At 44.2% G+C, this 20978-nt stretch overlaps 1 protein-coding gene across 2 annotated transcripts in view; it reads left to right on the top strand.

Annotated features, from left to right (window-relative positions):
* LOC141154347 (uncharacterized) overlaps positions 1 to 3313 on the top strand; it is a 64537-nt gene extending 61224 nt beyond the window's left edge. For both annotated transcript variants that reach the window (XM_073640097.1, XM_073640098.1), the window contains exon 11: positions 665 to 3313. In XM_073640097.1, coding sequence (XP_073496198.1) covers positions 665 to 858 — 194 coding nt within the window. In that variant the 3' untranslated portion in view covers positions 859 to 3313. The remainder of the gene's footprint in view (positions 1 to 664) is intronic.
* The last annotated feature ends 17665 nt before the right edge of the window (positions 3314 to 20978 follow it).

Genomic DNA, 20978 nt, shown 5'->3' with positions numbered 1-20978 from the left:
CTAGCTGCAGAAAGAGTAAACTGAGAATGAGAATCTGTCAGTGAGCTCATTTTGACAGTCGGACAGGAGAGATTTTAACTCTCTTATCTGTTTTTTAGGTATTTTGAGCTGACTTATGATTGCAGTTCACATTAAAGTTGAATATGCAGAGAAAGTGCCTGAAACGGCGAAACCTTTTTAATTAAACCCAATTGTAAAAATGGTTTTAAGCCTGAAATACATAAATTGGGCCCAAAGGTGGACAACCCCTTTAAGGCTGATTAGATAGATGTCAGAGTATCCCAGCGTCTTTACAGAAAATCCCATCTTGTTCTTCATAGAGCAGAACTAGAACATACCCACTGCTCGACATGAACAGCAGAGGGGCACTGCCTAAATATTGTCATTTTGATCAATGCACTAATTATTGATGGCAATTGTGATAAAAAAGTCACTGCGTGGATTATTGGCTTTTAGCAATATCCAACCATTAGATGTCCTATGATTTTCCATATCAGTGAGTAGATTGGAGTGTCCGAGGATGTCTCCCTCGCGTAGATCTCCACATCTCTCCTGCCCAATCCACTTCTTCTCCCTCAGCCCATTACTGTCTAACCTACTGACCTTGTCGGTGACATCTGATTGTCCATTCCTGATGCTAACCCTTTCTTCTACCTCCTGTCAGGGTTGTACGTGGTTCAGCTGAGCGGAGCCTTCACCTCATCATTTCCACTGGGAATCTTAGAAGTGGGAGATGAAATCTTGGAGATAAATAGGCTACAAGCAAAGGATCTACGTTTGGATGAAATCTATACTCTCCTTGAAGAAAGCAGCTGTGTCCTCCTCCGAGTGTCCCGGAACATTTCCTCATCTTCATAGGGTCCAGTTGTTTAGATAATGTAATGTGACTCCGCATCCTAAAATACCGTAAATATCAACCATATATGTGATATAACATAGAAATATACTGTAAGGGCAGCAGTACACGCCAGCAATAAAGGTATTCTGTTAATGATAAAGTCGTACTCCGATCATAACCACAGTCCCCCATCACAGCCACCATGCTCCATCGCAGCCACCATGCTCCATCACAGCCACCATGCTCCATCGCAGCCACAATGCTCCATCGCAGCCACCATGCTCCATCGCAGCCACCATGCTCCATCACAGCCACCATGCTCCATCGCAGCCACCATGCTCCATCGCAGCCACCATGCTCCATCGCAGCCACCATGCTCCATCGCAGCCACAATGCTCCATCGCAGCCACCATGCTCCATCACAGCAGCGAGCCTCAATGACAGCCACAATACCTGATTACACTACAGTGCCCCATCACAGGTACTGTGCCCAACCGTGCCCAATCATAGCCACAGTGCTCTATTACAACAGTGTTTCACTGACAGCCACACATATACATAATAGTGCCCCATTAGACCACAGCACCCTACCACAACCACAGTGCCCATCACAGCAGCATGACTCAATGACAGCCACAACACACCATTACACCACAGCCACAGCTCCCCATCATAGAGATTGTGACCCAACACAGCCACAATGCTCCATCACAGCAGCGTGCCTCAGCCACAGTGCCTGATTATACAACAGTGTCCTATCACAGCAGCATGACTCAATGACAGCCACAACACACCATTACACCACAGCCACAGCGCCCCATCAGAGAGATAGTGACCCATCACAGCCACAAAGCTCCATTACAGCAGCGTGCCTCACTGACAGTCACAATGCCTGATTACACAACAGTGCCCCATTACACCACAGCACCCTACCACAGTCATAGCGCCCCATTACTTAGATTGTGATCCATCACAGCCACAGCACCCCATTACACCACAGTACTCCATTATAGCCACTATGACCCATCACAGCCACAGTGCTCCATCACAGCAGCATGCCTCACTGACTGCCACAATGCCCAATTACATTACAGTGCCCCATCACAGCTACTGTGCCCAATTACAGCCACAGTGCTCCATCATAGCAGCATGCCTCCATGACAGCCAGAGCACCCCATTACACCACTGCACCCTACCACAGCCATAGCGCCCCATCACAGCTACTGTGCCCAATCATAGCCACAATGCTCCATCGCAGCAACATGCCTCACTGACAGCCACAATCCCTGATTACACCACAGTGTCCCATTACACCACAACACCCTACCACAGCCATAGTGCCTCATCACAACACAACCACAGTGCCCATCATAGCAGCATGCCTCAATGACAGCCACAGCACCCTACCACAGCCATAGTACCCCATCATAGAGATTGTGACCCAACACAGCCACAATGCTCCATCACAGCAGCGTGCCTCAGCCACAGTGCCTGATTATACAACGGTGTCCCATCACAGCCACAGCACCCCATTACACTATAGCGTCCTACCACAGTGCCTTATCATAGCCATAGGGCTCCATCACTCTTCTGTACTGTAATGACAGCCATTCAGTGTGTCTTCACAACCACAAAACCCGATCACAACCACAGTGCCTCATCATAAACACAGTTTCCCTCACAGCTACAGTTCCCCCATAACAATCACAGTACTCCATGAGTCCATATAGCCCCTGCCCTCCACAGTACCCCATTATAGTTACAGTTCCTCCATCACAATCACAGTGCCTCTGTAACATCCATAGAGTCTCAGCACTATACAATACAATAAAAATGCCCTCATCACTACCACGGCTCCCTCATAACAGTGACAGTTCCCCAATAAGCTCTTATTTCCCCTGTACCCCACAGAACCCCCATTATAGTTACAGTTCCTCCCTAACATCTACTTAATACCACAATGCCTTATCACTGCCATAGTGTCCCATCACACCTTCAGATCCCTGAGTATGGCTATGTTGACTCCATTACACACACGCATACTTCATGCATACTCTTTCTACGTCATAGTACTGGAAGACGGTCACTCGTCTTGTAATAATAGTCTATGATCAAGAAAAAAAGGACCAGGACCAGGCTACCCTCCTGTTCCAAGTTAAAACAATTTATTTTTTTCAAACTTGTAAACTTCACAATTACAAAAAAAAAACGATGAATTTTGGGCTTTAACTCTGCTCATAATTTTTTAACTTTCATCATTTCAGTTATAGTAAAGTTTGTTTTTATTTTTTTTTTACCAGTAACTTGCACTTTATTACGTATCATATTTAGATCTCTATATCTGCGTGCTATTTACATTACAGGAATATGAAAAAATACAGAAAAAATGAACAGGCTATTCCACTGATATACAATATGATATATGTAAATTATTGGACTAACTTGCATAATAAACTTTTTTATGGCAAAAATCAAGTGTTTCTTAGTTGTACTTTTTTGTGTGTTTTTTTACATATTCTTATTGTTGCAAATTGTTTATCTTTATGTTGTTATTAATTATTATTAATAATAATATTATATTATTATTAATTCACAATAACCTTTTTCTTTAAAAAAAAAAGTTGAATTAATCACTTTGGCTCCGACTGTCATTATGGAATAAAAAAAAAAATCACACATTTCAAAAAATAAATGAATCAATGAAAGATTCATGGATATCACCACAAATTAACCACCTGAGTAAAAGCTCTCGGAAGTGACTTGACTGCCTTCAAATACACAGATCTGTCATAGGAATTCACACGTGGTAATGATCAGGGGCATAGCGTTTCCAAGCTAGTATGGAGAAATGTGTGTCTTGAATATTAATTAAGTCCACGTACGAATGAAGACATTTTATGGAAGGATTCAGAAGCGCAACGATCAACCGATTGAGTCAACAACCATGTACCCTCTGCATTACAGCCTATGACAACTAGGGAAATAGCCATGCATGCTTAATCAGCTTTTACCATATTTCCCATAGATATTGATGGGAGGCAGCTGCACATTTTTATTTGCTTCTCGACTGGGCAACCCATCCCTTTAGGATCTATGGTGTTGGCATATGCATTTGAAAAGATGTTCTCTGCCCTGTACCACTGAGAATCCTTTAACAATGGAATTCCTAAGAGCACCCGTTCCCGATTATCCTGTAAGCTAACTGGGCATCGATGGATTTTTTTATAGTTGACCATTACCAGCCTAGGTTCAGCCCATCTGAATGCACCATATACTCAGACTTGAAAGAATGAAGGTGGGACCCTTCCAGTAATAATGTACTCCATCCTGAACCCCTTCATGTTATAATGACCCCCATCCTGGGCCCCTTTCTGGTCTAATGTACCCCATCATGGGTCCCTTCCAGTAATAATGTCCTCCATCCTGGGCCCCTTCCTATAATAATGACCCACATCCAGGGCCCCTTCCTGGTGTAATGTCCCCCATCATGGGTCCCTTCGAATAATAATGTCCTCCATATTGTGCCCCTTCCTAGTATAATGTCCTCTGTCCTGAGCCCCTTACTATAATAATGTTCCCCAGCATGACCCCTTTCTGTAGCAACGTTCCCCATCCCGGTATAATGTCCCCCATCATTGGCCCCTTCCAGGTATAATGACCCCCATTATGGGACCCTTTCTGGTATAATGATCCCCATCCCTCCATCCTGGGCCCCTTATTGTTTTAATGACCACCATCCTGAGCCCCTTCCTGGTGTACTCTCCCCCATCCTGGTATAATGCCCCCCCATTCTTATGCCCCTTCTTTGTAAATGTACCCTATCCTCTACCCCTTCCTGACAAAATGTCCATTTTGATGCTCTTTTGCAACACATGAAAAAAACAAAAACGATTCTTCTTACGTTCCTCCGCTCCCACAACGTGTGGCATTCTCTTCTATAGCATGCAACTGGCTTCGGCGTGTCAGCCATGGGTGGTACATGGCATCACTGCCATGCGCCTCGCCAACGTCTGCTGCCGGACTCTGATTGCTCAGCGGCGTGTATTGCAGTGCAGGGAGGCGGTGAGTCCCTGTTCCGCAATACACTCCAGCTGAATATGTGTCCTCAGATGCACATCCATCTGACATAGGCACTGGCATCGGCAGGCCCCCCTCCCGCATGCGTCCAGTCGTGGTCGACTGCTATCATTACGCCCCTGTTGGTCAATAAAAGTGTAATTGTAAAAGTGATAATTGTACTTCAGTAGAAACATCCGACTAAAAGAACTAAAAACAATGAAGCAGCAAACTTTGTGAAAACAAAAAGTTTTTGTCAGTCTCAAAACTTTTGGCTACGAGTGTAATTAAGTCTCTGGCAGCTGGTCTATTAGCCGCCAGCCATTACGGAGTTAACCACGGCTGCTCATGTGATGCTGGCTCCCATGTCATCGTGTTCCACAGAATGATGTCTCACCCACTTCCTGCTATGACTTACAGGGAATCACATGCCGCCGCCGCTCGCTGTACATGCTGCTCTGGGAACATTTCACATTTCCTTCCTGGCACGGCTGCTCTTGATCAGCGCAGGGATATTTTACTGACTCTGAAGAAGCCTGCATAAACAGCAATTCCCTTATAAAGTCTTATGACAATTAAAGCAATAACATTCTGATAATACAGCAAATAGCCGGGGTGGAGGTGTCCATTCCCTGTAGGGTACATTAGTATTCTCAACAAGCCTGTGTTTGTGGGGAGCAATTTTCTTAATGAGACTCTTTGAGAAAAGTCAGAATTGTCCCCCAATAACAGACTTTAGGGGTAGACAGAAGGTAAAAGTTATAGGCTGATTTACATGGCTGATAGCGATATGTGACAAGCTAGAGAAAAAATCAAATCAGCATTTGTTTCCTGATACCAGATCGTTAGCACGGTTCTCCCACTGGGATTGGCTGCCAGAAAGAGCTGGGAAAGGAGGCGGAGTCTTGTCTTACTACTATTGACTGCCAGGAAGAGCTGGGAGAGGGAGAAGAGGCGAAGTCTTGTCTCACTACCATTGGCTGCCAGAAAGAGCTGGGAGAGGAGGCGGAGTCTTATCTTACTACTATTGGCTACCAGGAAGAGCTAGGAGAGGAGGTGGAGTCTTGTCTCACTACTATTGGCTGCCAGAAAGAGCTGGGAGAGAAGGCGGAGTCTTGTCTCACTACTATTGGCTGCCAGAAAGAGCTGGGAGAGAAGGTGGAGTCTTGTCTCACTACTATTGGCTGCCAGGGAGAGCTGGGAGAGGGAGAGGAGGTGGAGTCTTGTCTCACTACTATTTGCTGCCAGGGAGAGTTGGGAGAGGAGGTGGAGTCTTGTCTCACTACTATTGGCTGCCAGGAAGAGCTGGGAGAGTGAGATGAGGCAGGGGTTTTTTTTCACTACTATTGGCTGCCAGGAAGAGCTGGGAGAGGGAGAGGAGGCAGAGTCTTTTTTTCACTTCTATTGGCTGCCAGGAAGAGTGAGTAGAGGGAGTCTTTTTTTCACTATTATTGCCTGCCAGGAAGAGCTGGGAGAGGGAGATGAGGTGAATTCTTTTGTTCATTTCTACTGGCTGCCAGGAAGAGCTAGGGAACGAGAGGAGGCGGAGTCTTTTTTTTCACTTCTATTGGCTGCCAGGAAGAACTGGGAGAGGGAGAGGAGGCGGAGTCTTTTTTTCACTTCTATTTGCTGTCAGGAAGAACTGGGAGAGGAGGCGGAGTCTTTTTTTACTTCTATTGGCAGCCAGGAAGAGCTGAGAGAGGGAGAGGAGGCGGAGTCTTGTCTCACTACCATTGGCTGCCAGAAAAAGCTGGGAGAGGAGGCGGAGTCTTTTTTCACTTCTATTGGCAGCCAGAAAGAGCTGGGAGAGGGAGAGGAGGCAGAGTCTTTTTTTCACTACTATTGGCTGCCACGAGGAGCTGGGAGTGGGAGAGGAGGCGGATCCTTTTTTCACTTCTATTGGCTGCCAGGAAGAGCTAGGAGAGGAGGCAAAGTCTTTTTTTTTACTTCCATTGGCTGCCAGGAAGAACTGGGAGAGGGAGAGGAGGCAGAGTCTTTTTTTCACTGCTGCCAGGAAGAACTGGGAGAGGAGGCCGAGTCTTTTTTCACTTCTATTGGCAGCCAGGAAGAGCTGGGAGAGGGAGAGGAGGCAGAGTATTTTTTCACTACTATTGGCTGCCACGAAGAGCAGGGAGTGGAAGAGGAGGCGGATCTTTTTTTCGCTTCTATTGGCTGCCAGAAAGAGCTGGGAGAGGAGGCGGAGTCTTTTTTTCACTACTATTGGCTGCCAGGAAGAGCTGAGAGAGGATGAGGAGGCGGATCTTTTTTTCACTTCTGTTGGCTGCCAGGAAGAGCTGGGAGAGGGAGAGGAGGCGGAGTCTTTATTCACTACGATTGGCTGCAAGGAAGAGCTGGGAGTGGGAGAGGAGGCGTATCTTTTTTTTCACTTCTATTGGCTGCCAGGAAGAGCTGTGAGAGGAGGCGGAGTCTTTTTTCACTACTACTGGCTGCCAGGAAGAGCTGAGAGAGGAAGAGGAGACGGAGTCTTTTTTTCACTTCTATTGACTGCCAGGAAGAACTGGGAGAGGAGGCGGAGTCTTTTTTTCACTACTATTGGCTGCCAGGAAGAGCTGAGAGAGGGAGAGGAGGCGGAGTCTTGTCTCATTTCTATTGGCTGCCAGGAAGAGCTGGGAGAGGGAGAGGAGGCGGAGTCTTTTTTGCACTTCTATTGGCTGCCAGGAAGAGCTGGGAGAGGGAGAGGAGGCGGAGCCCTGTCTCACTACTATTGGCTGCCAGTAAGAGCTGGGAGAGGGAGAAGGGTTGAGCCATAGGAGACCGTGGCAGCACTTTCAGAGGTAATATGGAAAACAATGATACAGTAATTAATAAACATGAACTTCTTTCCTTTTAACCAAGGGTGAATAAAATCTTTCAAGGATGTGTCGAAATGTATGATCATCCCTCCAAGGCAAGCGGCGTTATGTGCCTGTGGATCCTCGGAGATATACAGTATATAGGAGAACTAATAGCCATTATTAGGAATGTCATACACAGCTAATCATTGGTCGGATCTGCGGCAAAATTGCCATTGTCTATGAGCAGCAGTCGTAGAGAACAGTCTAATTGTTGTCAAATTGAACATTTACATGGAACAACCTGAGCTGCAGAGAATGGAGCCTGCTGCCCGTGTACAGAGCCTGCGTTCTCTCTCTCGCACATGGAAGATCAGGACAGGAATAGGAAGCTAAATCATCCTGTAAGAGGCTTCTAATCAATGGAAGAGGACACAAAGCTGCTGCAGAGCTGGATGCACGGTGGAGCTGACACTTAAAGAGTCTATCCATCTAAAATATGGGTTGCTAGCAGTAAACGCTATATATGGTATATACTTAACGTCTCCATTTGGGAGAACAGTTTAACACCCTCTGAAGGGAAACCGTGGCCTTATCTGTGGCTCAAGTAGCGGATTCTGGATTGAGGCTGCAGCTTATTGTAGGTAGATCAATATTCTGCTACAGAAATCAGCAAATCTGAACTTTCTTAATGGATGTTGGAAAGTTTCTGGCTTAGAAAACTAATTTTCAAATACTCTTTTTGGGCATTTGGAGAATAAGGGGGTCCCCCTTTTAGTAACCTCAAAATAGAAGGCAGCAACAAAGAATATGTCTTTGTTGGAGGATGTCTTTGGTTATAGTCCCCCAGTGTGACATGACCTGGTAACATGATTCTCCAGGTCAGTTTAACTATTGAGCGGTACACCTTATCTTTGGAATCACCAGTATTTAACTGACCTGGAGAATCATGTTACCAGTTCATCTTTACAGTATAATAAATGTCGTAAAAACAAAACCCACAAGAAAATGGTGGAATTGTGGTGTTTTTTTACACGTGTATTTTTATCACTGTTTTTCAGTACATGGTATATGTAGCATTTGACTATCTCAGCCTCCTGCTTGTGACAGCTGACAGGGAGAAACCTATCACAATCAGGAGGCAGGGAAGACAGGCTGAAACTGCATCATGTATAAATGGTGCCATTCAAAACTACAACTTGTTCTGCAAAGGTAAAGCGCCCATACAGCTATGTTGATAATAAAAAAATAAAAAAGTTACGGTTCTTGGAAGAAAGAGGGGAAAAACAAAAGTGCAAAAATGAAACTGGTGTTACGTATACTAGCCCTTTAAACTGATTTTCAGTGTCCATTAGCAGGAGAGTTTTGTAAGATTTTGATATTTTTACAGCTTCGATCTTCAGAAAGGTCTACAGCGGTGGCCCGGTCACCGTGCCAAAAAGCCAACTGTAAAATATTCCAGCGCTTTAATTACGATGCCGTCTCTAGAATTATGAGGCACTGAGGAGTGAAATGTCGCTATCTGGACATTGTTCACAAGAAGGGGGGATTTATTTGCATTTGCACATTATGCAGAAAAGCTCCAGAAAGCTGCCGGCTTGAGCCCACTCCCTCAGTCACATTGAGAGCCAGCTTGGGTTTTCTAGGTCAGAAGCAAAAGCCTTTTCTCCGCTTCCATTGTTTCCTAAGCTGCAGGCAGCTGAAATGCGATTGTAAGTGCTGCAGGCTGACGATGACAGAGCCGGTCCTGCTTACAAAGAAAAGACAGCCACAGGGGAAGCTGGGCAGCTTGCACAGCAACGTCTGTCACCTGATTCTCTTCAGCTTATGTCAACAGAGCTTTATTCATAGGAGGAAAAAAAATCCAATTTAAAGCTACAAATCAGCCCCTTTTACCAAAACCGATATGTATTTGCTGTATAATCACAGCCCATATAGTTTCCCCTTCATTATAGATGGAAATGTTACCAGTGACATGTCTGTAAATCATATTTGTATCAACATATTCTGATGCCAGAACATGATGATTATACAGAGACGAGCGACACGGATAGGCCGGCACTGCTGATCTCTTCCTGTCTGGCACAGATTCTTTCATCTGGGTCAATGACTATTTGACTGTATGCAAAATATCACAATACCTAATTCAGCTGCTGCAGAACCTCATAATACATAGCCCAGCTGCTGCAGAACCTCATAATACAATGCTCAGCTGCTGCAGAACCTCATAATAGACAGCTCTGCTGCAGAACTTCATCATACACAGCTCAGCTGCGGCACAACCTCGTAATACACAGCTCTGTTGCAGAACCTCGTCATACACAGCTCAGCTGCTGCAGAACCTCATGATACATAGCTCAGCTGCTGCAGAACCTCATCATACACAGCTCAGCTGCTGCAGGACATCATAATACACACATCAGCTTCTTTGTATACTCGATAGTTTTGGATATCAGTGCAGGACCGTAGTTACATCCCAAAATACTTAATGATGTCAATGAAGCAGCTCGGGCTGCCTGTAGCCACCACTAGATGGAGCTGGAGAGCTCACTGCATACTGATTGAGCCCAATGTTTACCAGTCTGCAGTAAGTTCCCCCTACTGGTGGCTGCAGGTAATTCTTCAGTGGAAATTCACTTTATGTGTGTTTCTAAATTATACGAAAGGCCGAAGTATTTAGGTGAAAACTATGTGAACAAGTGAAGAACGTGCAGACTTTAATAGTAATATAGTTTTTAAGGTTGAAGGAAGACTAAGTCCATCTAGTTCAACCCATAGCCTAACATGTTGATCCAGAGGAAGGCAAAAAACCCCATGTGGCAAACACTAAGCTCCACATTGGGGAAAAAAATTCCTTCCCGACTCCATACGACAATCAGACTAGTTCCCTGGATCAACGCCCTATCAAGGGATCTAGTATTTATAACCTGTAATATTATACTTTTCAAGAAAGGCATCCATGCCCTTCTTAAATTTTAGTAGTGAATCACTCATTACAACATCATGCGGCAGAGAGCTCCATAGTCTCACTGCTCTTACAGTAAAGAATCCCCGTCTGTGATTATGATTAAACCTTCTTTCCTCCAGACGAAGAAGATGCCCCCTTGTCCCCGTCTCAGGCCTCAGAGTAAAAAGATCAGTAGAAAGGTCTTTGTACTGTCGCCTCATATACTTGTACATAGTAATAAGATCACCCCTAAGCCTTCGTTTTTCCACAGTAAATAACCCCAAGTGTAATAACCTGTCTTGGTATTGCAGACCCCCCAGTCCTCTAATAACCTTGGTCGCTCTTCTCTGCACCCGCTCTAGTTCAGCTATGTCTTTCTTATACACCGGAGACCAGAACTGTACACAGTATTCTAAGTGTGGTCACACTAGTGACTTGTATAGAGGTAAAATTATGTTCTCCTCATGAGCATCTATGCCTCTTTTAATGCATCCCATTATTTTATTTGTCTTTGCAGCAGCAGCCTGACACTGGCCACTAAAAATGATGTGTCCAAGGGTAGACACCAACATAATTCTGGCACATAGCACCATACATGTGTTCTTATTTTTAGTTCTGGATATAACCTTTTTAAGCACTGCAGCCGTCTAATTAAAACTCATAAGGACGTTAGGTCTAGGGTGGCTTTAATTAGCCAGGAAGAACTGGATAAGCCATCGATCTGCATGTGAGGTGTTATCTTCAGCATTATTATTAGCAGACAAGAGCTTCACATTTAATTTATAGTTTCCCACCCAATGATATGTAATAGACATAATGCATTGATCACATCCCACCAGAACATTGTCTTACTGGTTATCCTGCCTGGGAACCTGCAACAGCTGGGAGTCAGTTGCCAAAAAATGGCTCCAAAATGTTTACCCCACCACCCATCTTGTACATGCAGTAGCACCCTACCTACCATTACCATTTATAATACTGGCGTCTTGCTCAGAGACAAAAAGAACTGTGGGCCAATCAGCTGCCATTATTACCTTTCTACCCCCTACAGCAGTGATTCACAACCTTTCTGGCCCTGGAGCACCCCCGTTGAAGAGAAAGATTAAGTAAGGACACCCCTACCAAATCATATTTTTATTAAATGTGTCCCCTGAATATAAAAAGAATATACTGTGCCCCCGAAATATAAAGTATATTCAGTGCTCCCTGCATATAAAGTATATACTCTGCCCCCTGCATATAAAATGTATATTCTGTGCCCCCTAAATATAAAGTATATACTGTGCCCCCTGCATATAAAATGTATATTCTGTGCCCCCTAAATATAAAGTATATACTGTGCCCCCTGCATATAACATGAATATACTGTGCCCCCTGATAATATAAAATGAATATAATGTGCTCCCAGAAAATAAAGTATATACTGTGCCCCCTGCATATAAAGTATATACTGTGCCCCTAAATATAAAGTATATACTGTGCTCCCTGAATATAAAGTATATACTGCGCTCCATAAATATAAAGTATATACTATACCCCATAAATATAAAGTATATACTGTGCCCCTAAATATAAAGTATATACTGTGCTCCCTGAATATAAAGTATATACTGTGCTCCATAAATATAAAGTATATACTATACCCCATAAATATAAAGTATATACTGTGCCCCTAAATATAAAGTATATACTGTGCTCCCTGAATATAAAGTATATACTGTGCTCCATAAATATAAAGTATATACTATACCCCATAAATATAAAGTATATACTGTGCCCCTAAATATAAAGTATATACTGTGCTCCCTGAATATAAAGTATATACTGTGCTCCATAAATATAAAGTATATACTGTACCCCATAAATATAAAGTATATATGTGAACCCCTGCATATAAAATGTATATACTGTACCCCCTGAATATAAAGTATATTCTGTGCTCCCTGCATATAAAATGTATATTCTGTGTCCCCTTAATATAACATATATACTGTGCCCCCTGCATATAAAATGTATATTCTGTGCCCCCTGAATATAAAGTATATACTGTGCCCCCTGAGTATAAAATAAATATACTGTGCCACCTGAATATAAAGTATATTCTGTGCCCCCTTAATATGAAGTATATTCTGTGCTCCCTTAATATGAAGTATATACTGCACCCTCTGGAAAAAAAAAAAAACACCTCACCTCACGTTGGATGCCCCCGCATGGCCCTATGTTCTACACAATCTCCTGCAGAATGGCGCTGATGGCGCAGTTACACCATTGCACTGCCAGAGTCATCTTAGGGAAGACATGAGGGTGTGGATCAGCACCGCTGCTTTTTTCATTTGAATCCACATTTAAATCCATGGAGGCAGTTGAATACACATGGCGCGGCGCTCCTTAGCTCCCAGCACTGTGCCCACCCAGCGGCCATTTTTTTTCTCCTGCTCAACTGCCATTTACAGCAGCCTTGGGTGGTATGAACACTACCCTTGTTGGGAAATGCTACCCCATAGCTATGTCCCTGACTATTGCACTAATTAAACACCATGTACAGTACATGTTAATGGTGTAATAGCAGTCTATCTGTAAGGGGTGTGGACTGGGCTGTCACGTTCCTGCCCCTGAGGACACCAATCGCGTCATATATATTATATAATGTGAATAGTGTCATGCGTCTTTTGTATATATTGTGTCATGTGATATGTTTGCCTATGTAATGTGTATAAGCAATGTTGGTAATGTATAGTGTAGGACATAGTGTACAGCATAGAATAAGACATAGTTTAGGGCTTAAGACATAAGGTAGGTAGCATAAGATAGTGACTGTAGTTAGGTAATGATGATAGGGTAAGTTAGAGTTAATGTTTGGGACTAGCCCATAGTGAGAGGGGCTTAGTGTTAGGGCAAGTGACTGCTTCCTGTACATAGTGAGATAGGGTTTGGAGAGTGAAGCTGGCAGTGCTGCCATTGGGGTGATCCACAGTCAAGAGGAGACCTAGTAGCAGGGATAGCGAGATCCAGAAAGAGGGGTGATTGACTAGTCACAGTGGCCTTCCAGAAGAGGCATCCAAGGATAGAACACCGAGTCACGAATCCCCGAGCTTACAACGCCGAAGGTAATGGGCCTAAACAGGCCTGAGGTTCGTGGGATTAGTGGGGGTCCAGAACGGTAGATCCAGGGCGCCAGTGGTGGAAGAAATAGGACGAGTAGAATGACCCGCTGATCAGGACTGTGGCGTTCAGGCTGGGTTGTGGCGACGTAGGATGAAACAGACAAGCTGCAGAGGCCTGGAGTAGATACAGAGGAAGGATACTGTGTGAGGGGAAAATGCTTTATACCATAGAGGAAACGTCCATAAGACTTTGTACCCGCTATCACTTGTATATATTGTTAGCCAAGTTATCGTTCAGTAAAAACTCTATGTTTGAACTACGGTCTCTTTTATTTAACTGTGGAAGTTATGGTCCTGGTCAGCCCACACCACTGGCTACAGGCAGCCGGTACGGGTGTAAGACCCTCACAGCACCAACACTGTTAGAACCCTCCTGTTAGTTTTTTCTCTCTTGTGTTTTGCGGTCACGTGACCATCTGCCTATATATTCCAGCTCTGCCCTTTTGGCTGTGCTGGCCTTCAGTGTTGTTTGACTGTCTCTCTAGCCAGGTGCTTCGGTACCTTTCTCTGTCAGTTCGCTTGGTCCTCTAGGACCTCTAGTACTTTTTGTCAGTTTGTCTTTTGTGTTCTACAACAACTTCTGTTTAGGAGGTGTCCCATTTTTGTCCCAGTCCTTCGTTCTTTTAGGGATCCCTCCCTTAATTCTATAGGTCTTCGTTCAGACTAGCCGAGGACGAAGGCGGGTCTGTTCACTAGGAACAGGCAGCCCGCTACATCGTAGGGATTCAGCTTAGTCTTACTGTAGGGACAGCTTTCCCCTATCTTTCCTTAGTTCTTGTTGCAGATCATAACAAACACCCAGCCAGGACCCACTCTTTCATGCAACGAGTACCTTGCCCGTGGCTGCCGCCCCACGCCGCGGTACATATACATAGCTGTAAAGCGAAATGCCATAACATTAATACCACTGATAGGTGAATACATTGATTGTCTGATGACAATGGTGCCTACCAAGGGCGGGATATATAAGACAACAATAGAACAGTTAGTTCTTAAAGATAATTTGTTAAAAGCAGGAAGATGGGCAAGCATGAGGATCTGAGATACTAACAAAGACCAAATTGTGATGGTGAGACGACAGGGTCAAACCTTCTCCAAAATGACAGGTCTTTTGGGGTCAGTGGTTAGTACCTACCAAAAGTGGCCCAGGGAAGGAAAACTGGTGACAGGGTCATGAGCGTCCATAATTCATTGATGAGGAGTGAGGACTAGCCCATGTGCTTCCATCTCACAAAGAAGCTACTGTAGCACAAATTGCTAAAAAATGTACTGCTGGTTGTGATAGAAAGGTTGTGGGACACGCAGAGCATCACAACTTGTTGTATATGGGGCTGTTTGACCACAAACTTGTCCATAATGATGACTGTTCACACATGAAAACTCCTACAATGGGCACATGAGCATCAGAACTGGACCTTGGAGCAATGGAAGAAGGCAGCCTGGTCTGATGAATCACATTATGTAGGTGGCCGGCTGCTTGTGTGTCGTGAAGAGATGACACCTGTAGGCACAATGAGAAGAAGACAAGTCGGCGTAGGCAGTGTGATGGGGCAATGTTCTGCTGGGAAACCTTGGGTTCTGCCATTCAAGTGAATGTAACATGTACCACCTACCTAACACTGTACCGACCCAGTATCCCACCTTCATGGCAGCAGTATTCCCTATCGGAGGTGTCTCTTTCAGCAGGAAAATGGTCGGTCAGGAATGGTATGAGGAACATGACAAAAAGAACAAAAAGATATGACTTGTCTACAAATTCCCCACATCTCCATTAAATCGATCACATGTGGGATGTGCTGGAGAAACAGGTATGATCTATGGAGTCCATGGGGAGCAACTTACAGGACTTAAAGGGGATATCCATAACTTTGTTAAAAAAAAAAAGTGCCTAAACATTAACAGGCAGGTAGTTTCTACCTACCTGAAAGTTGTGCCCGGCCGATGCCATGCTATGCTGGCACAGGGTGGTCATAGACCACTCCTGCCAGTGGTTCAACAGCAGGGTCAAAGGATGAGGTAGACCTACACAATATTAGGCAGGTGGTTTTATGATTATGGCTATCAATGTAAAATGTCATTGGCCAGTGCGATTTACAAGGGCCGGCGGCATATTAGGGGTACAGTAGGTAGTGGTTTCTGCAGGGGCCCAAAGATCTAGAATCATAAGTGGCACGTGGTAGATGGGGGTCCAGTTACGTATATTGCACTGGGCCAAGGAGCTTGAGGCTACATCTCTGCTAATGCTAGATCTATACTGGACTGCTGATTGCCGTATAAATATATAATGGGCGGAATGAGGCAAATAAACCGCCTTGGTTTTAATTGCTGCAAATCCCGTCCTTGCCATGTCTGCAGTGTGCAGGGTTACAGGCCGAGCCATCCTTCCGGATAGACAGGCTTATTAAGTATGCTTTAATGCTCCCTAGGCAGCGCTATTTCATAGCAGCGAGCAGGGAGAGCACACAGCTTCTCGGCTGGCCAAGGCAGGCTTGATAAAATTGTGCTGATTCTGTGCTCTGACACTCTGCTGACAAGACTCCGGCTTATTGTTAGGGGAGGAGTGATGCGTCTCCAGCCGTCCTGAAGCTTTTCTAGCGCATACAGGGCGCTTCTCATTCAAAGCCCAATCCATAATCTCGACAAACGTCTCTTCCCTGCATTGATTTCCATTTCAGCCAGTGCAGGGCCCTGAACAATAATGAGTCGGCCGTGAAAAGGGGACGCGAAGGATAGAGGCGGCAGCCTTTAAGGTGTTATGGATACACAAGATATACAGCCTTGTCAATAGAAGCAGCCGTGATGAGGAGGTGACCCAAGATTTATCGCAATGTATTTTCCATCTCGGTGACCTCCCGGAGAAGTTCAGAGAATGTCGAGATGCTCGGCTGCGGCTGGATGTCACCTGCGCTCCCCGCTGAGGTGCAAGCACCAGCAATATGCTGATCCATGTCCTCTTAAATGCCTTTCTGCCTTCTCTCCAAAGAGCTGTGCCGAGCACGATGGGGGGAGCTGTATCTGCTCTTACGAGAGGAGACAGAAAAGGCAAAAAATAATTCAGTACAAAATCAGCCTTGATGTTATAAAAGGTTAGTCGGGTATTATATATCATCTATACTGTCCCCTGCCAGGTGGTCTTACTACACCCCTTCTGGTGCAAAGGTAACTATAAGGGGTACAGAGGTAGCAATCACACCCTAGAGCTTGTAGGGGCTCATAGACCCCAATGGAACATGAAACCCCAGTATTATAAATTGTACATGGTAAGTGTGGCCCCTGTTACAGATTTTGCACTGAGACCACGAAGCTTCAAACTACTTCTACTCTCGTTAACTACAAGTAACATCAAGAAATTTGCCCAAAGTTGTAATTGAGACGATACCAAGGCCTCAAGTACAAGGTGGAGATATGGAGCTCCTGCTGCAGCGGGTGATACAGCAGTAGGCAATCCATGTACCAATGCATGGTTCGTCATATGGCAAGTTGACAACAGTGGGGTTCTCTGCTAATATGAAAAACTACCACCGATATATGTCATTTTATGGAACATGGCACCATTTTTTGTAGTTAAACCACTGTATGCCTCTGTAGAATATACAAACCATACCGTTTTATATGTTCTGTTCAGATTCTTATAGCACTGATTGTACAGGACCATATATCACCTGCTTCAATGGTTGGATTATTTGGCCAATCTATATCTATTTACCAGATTCCCCAATGATAAGTGTCCACTGCCCGCATCCTCCACCATTTGTGGTTTTTGGCAGTAAAGTGCTTATGTTCCTTCTAGCAACACATTAGAAGCAAAAATTCTAGCAGGTAAACCTCTCTGTAAGGTCCACGATGGGTCATATGGAAGCTGATGGACCCATTTATACCATTTCTTTAAAAATATTACTTAGTGCTGATCTCAACCTTCAATCCAAAAACTTTGTACACACGGAAGTGTCCGCTTGTATAATGTAGACAGAAGACTAGGCGATCATTTCCAGCAAATTAATGCATATCTATGCACCAATAAGATTTTGTGAAAGATAATACAGAGGACAACTTCCTCAAAGAGGTGGTAAATAAAAGATACTACATGACAGGGAAAATGTAGGTGTGTTGGTTGCTTCCCCCAAAAATAATACCTGATTAATAAGGAGTTTACAATGTCTGGACCCTTGGTGCTCAGCTCTATGGAGTTACCTGAAAATAGGGTTGTCTTAAATGAAAAACCCTCTTAAGTTAAAGAGGTGTTGTCAAGTTTAAAAGTTATTGCCTATACACAGGATAGAGGATAACTTTCCAATTGCTTGGGGTCTGACTGCCGTGTCCTCCTCCAATCCTGAAAACCCGGGATCTGAAGAGCCCCGGCTGAATGGAGCAGAAGTCAATCATGCACACTGCCTCTTCAGTGCCCCGCATCTTGGGATTGGTGCGACCAACAGCAGGTGGACCCACAGCGTTCAAAAAATTGTCCCCTATCCCGTGAATAGAGGATATGTTTTAAACTTGAGAACACTCCTTTAGGGTCCCCCATACCCATTAGATTTATGGCAGCTGAAGCCGATGATATTGGCCAGCTCTTCTGATGATCTAATGTGTATTGGGTCCTCCCGATTCTATGCCAACAAATGATGTCGGGAGAGATAAGGATCTAGCATGTCTAACTTTCGACTGCCAATCATTTTGTTCGAGATAAGCCACCACCAGAAAAGTCTGCCATCGGCATTTTCATAAAATACACAGGAGCACTCGGCAGAGTGAACTCTCCTATATATAGAGGAGTATGGAGAGATAGTTTCTGCATAATTGGAGCACTGTTAAAGGGAACCTGTCACCAGAAAAAAACACTGTTTACCTGCAGATATGTGATTAATCTGCAGGTCAATAGCATTATTAAGCTGCCCGGCGCCTGCACTTAGCCAACCGCTGCAAGGAGAAAATGAACTTTATTCCCCAGGCATTCACCGCTCTTGGCGGTTGTAACCACACACCTGGCCCTGACTGAAACTGGTTCTGCATTGGGGCTGACGACGCGGTTACAACACCCGCTCTCTGTGTTTTCAGAGCAGTGACTGAACCCGCGGTGGCGCCGCCCCCGTGACTGAAACCCAAACGCTGTCAGGGGAATGAAGTTAATTTTCTCCCCGCAGTGTTTGGCTAAGTGCGGGCGCCAGCCAAGTTAATAGCGCTATTAACCTGCAGATTAACCCCATATCTGTTGGTTAGTAGCGTTTTTTCTGGTGACAGGTTCCCTTTAAGTTACTAGGGATGAGTTCGATGACATGCTCACTGACTGTTTCCAGTATAAACAACAGAATTGTGATTGCAGCTCCGGAATATAATATAGACTGTATATCGGGATCAGTACAAGATATGTAGTGTAACACAATTACAAAATTACTGAATTTCTTATATAGATTATCTCTTTATATAATTTGTGCAGTGGTTTTCAAAGAGGGACATGCCCTTTAAAGGGGTTTACTGAGACTTTTATGCTTAAGATTGGTCCTTACTAAAAGGATAACGGTATCTGATTGTGGGTGTCTAACTTGAGTAATCTCTACTGATTTTTTTAAACATTCTTTATTTAAGTAAATAGAACAGAAACAAATGACATCAGTGCCGCATATGGAATTATAGACAAGGAAATTGAGATATCATAACAATATCAATAAAAAGACAATAGTATCTCAATGGAACAAATCAAGGCACTTGAAACAATATAAAACAAGACAAATACAAAACTAAAGCTAGTATACCTAGACAACAAGAGACCTAAGCTAGGGAAATGAATAATATCTGAATAAAGTATCAGAAAAGAATTAATGCAAGGGAGCATAATGTATGAGAGACATCACATACCAAAACAAAGTTATGTATGTTGCGGCGCGTTGGCAAGATTAATAATCAACCTGAATGAGGTAGGAGATAAACAGTAATGGGAAGGAGAAGGAGGTGCTCAAGATATGACAGAATAAGTAGTAGTTACTTGTAGACCACAAAACCGCTAAACCGGCCAGGTAGGTTTCCCAAAGAAACTAAACCTCAAGAAAATGGGAATGCCGGGAAGTCTCCCAACTAGTGAGCCCCTCCTACCGCCTAATCACGTCAACCTTATTCAACCACTCAACGTGAGTGGGGGGTGTAACCTGCAACCAATGCAGAGGGATCAGGTATTTCGCCGCCCCGAACAGTAGAGGGAGCAGATCATGTTTTTTAGGTATAACATTTTGAGATGGGCAGGATAGTAAGACTTCTTTCGGAGACAAGGGACCCCTTATCAAACCTAGGTCTTTCAAAGTCTCCTCTATTATAACCCAGAAAGGTCTAATATTAGGGCAGTACCAAAATATATGGGACATGTTCCCCACCCCTGCTTTACATCTCCAGCAAAGGTTAGAGTCAGACTATCCATAATGGCATAAAAGTTCTGGCGTTCTATACCACTGTGTTAATATTTTGTACAAATTCTCTTGCAAAGATATGCACCTGGAGAATCCGTGAGAATTAGTAAGAATGGATTCGACTTCTTCATCCGCCAAAGAGATGTTAAGTAAGTTCCTTTTCCCAAGAGTATATAAAGGAAGGTTTTTGGAAGGACTGAGGCAGGATCATATGGTTATATATCTTCGATATTCCTTTAAGAAAAGGGACCGAGAGTTTGCATAGCATGTCCACCCATGAACCTCCTCCCGCACCAGGGAATTTAGATTTAAACATCGAAAGAATGTGGGTGACATGTTTGTGTTGTAAGAAATTAATGGGGCGCGTGGAGGAATTAGACGGCCATGAATCCAGCAATGGGATTTTATTGGTCAGGAACTGTTTGATTGAATAGTTCGGCAAATCAGACCAGAGATTATAGGGATCTGAATAATTTGGGTCTAGAAAGTACGGCATGGTAGAAATAGGGGCCTGAGCTGAGGGAAGTATGCTCTTTTTTAGATCTTTATCAAAGTCTCGTTTAATCTTAAGGGAAGTGGTAATAGTAATATCACTTATGGCCTCGGAAGTGGGGACAACATTTGCCCATATGTATTTGTGTGGATTATTACCCAGGAGTAGAAGATCAATGTCTGAGGCATCCCCTTTCTTGGATGTGTGTCACCCCAGGCCTGGTTGCCACAAATAATAAAGGCTGTGTCTGAGAGCAGGAGGGAGGTTCCCTGGTTAGGGACAATTAGCATGCA

This window comes from Phyllobates terribilis, unplaced genomic scaffold (genome assembly GCF_046119375.1).
Source record: "Phyllobates terribilis strain yellow unplaced genomic scaffold, ASM4611937v1 Scaffold_7__3_contigs__length_470593459, whole genome shotgun sequence".
Lineage (NCBI taxonomy): Eukaryota > Metazoa > Chordata > Amphibia > Anura > Dendrobatidae > Phyllobates > Phyllobates terribilis.
This window is presented reverse-complemented; position numbering and strand designations above follow the sequence as displayed.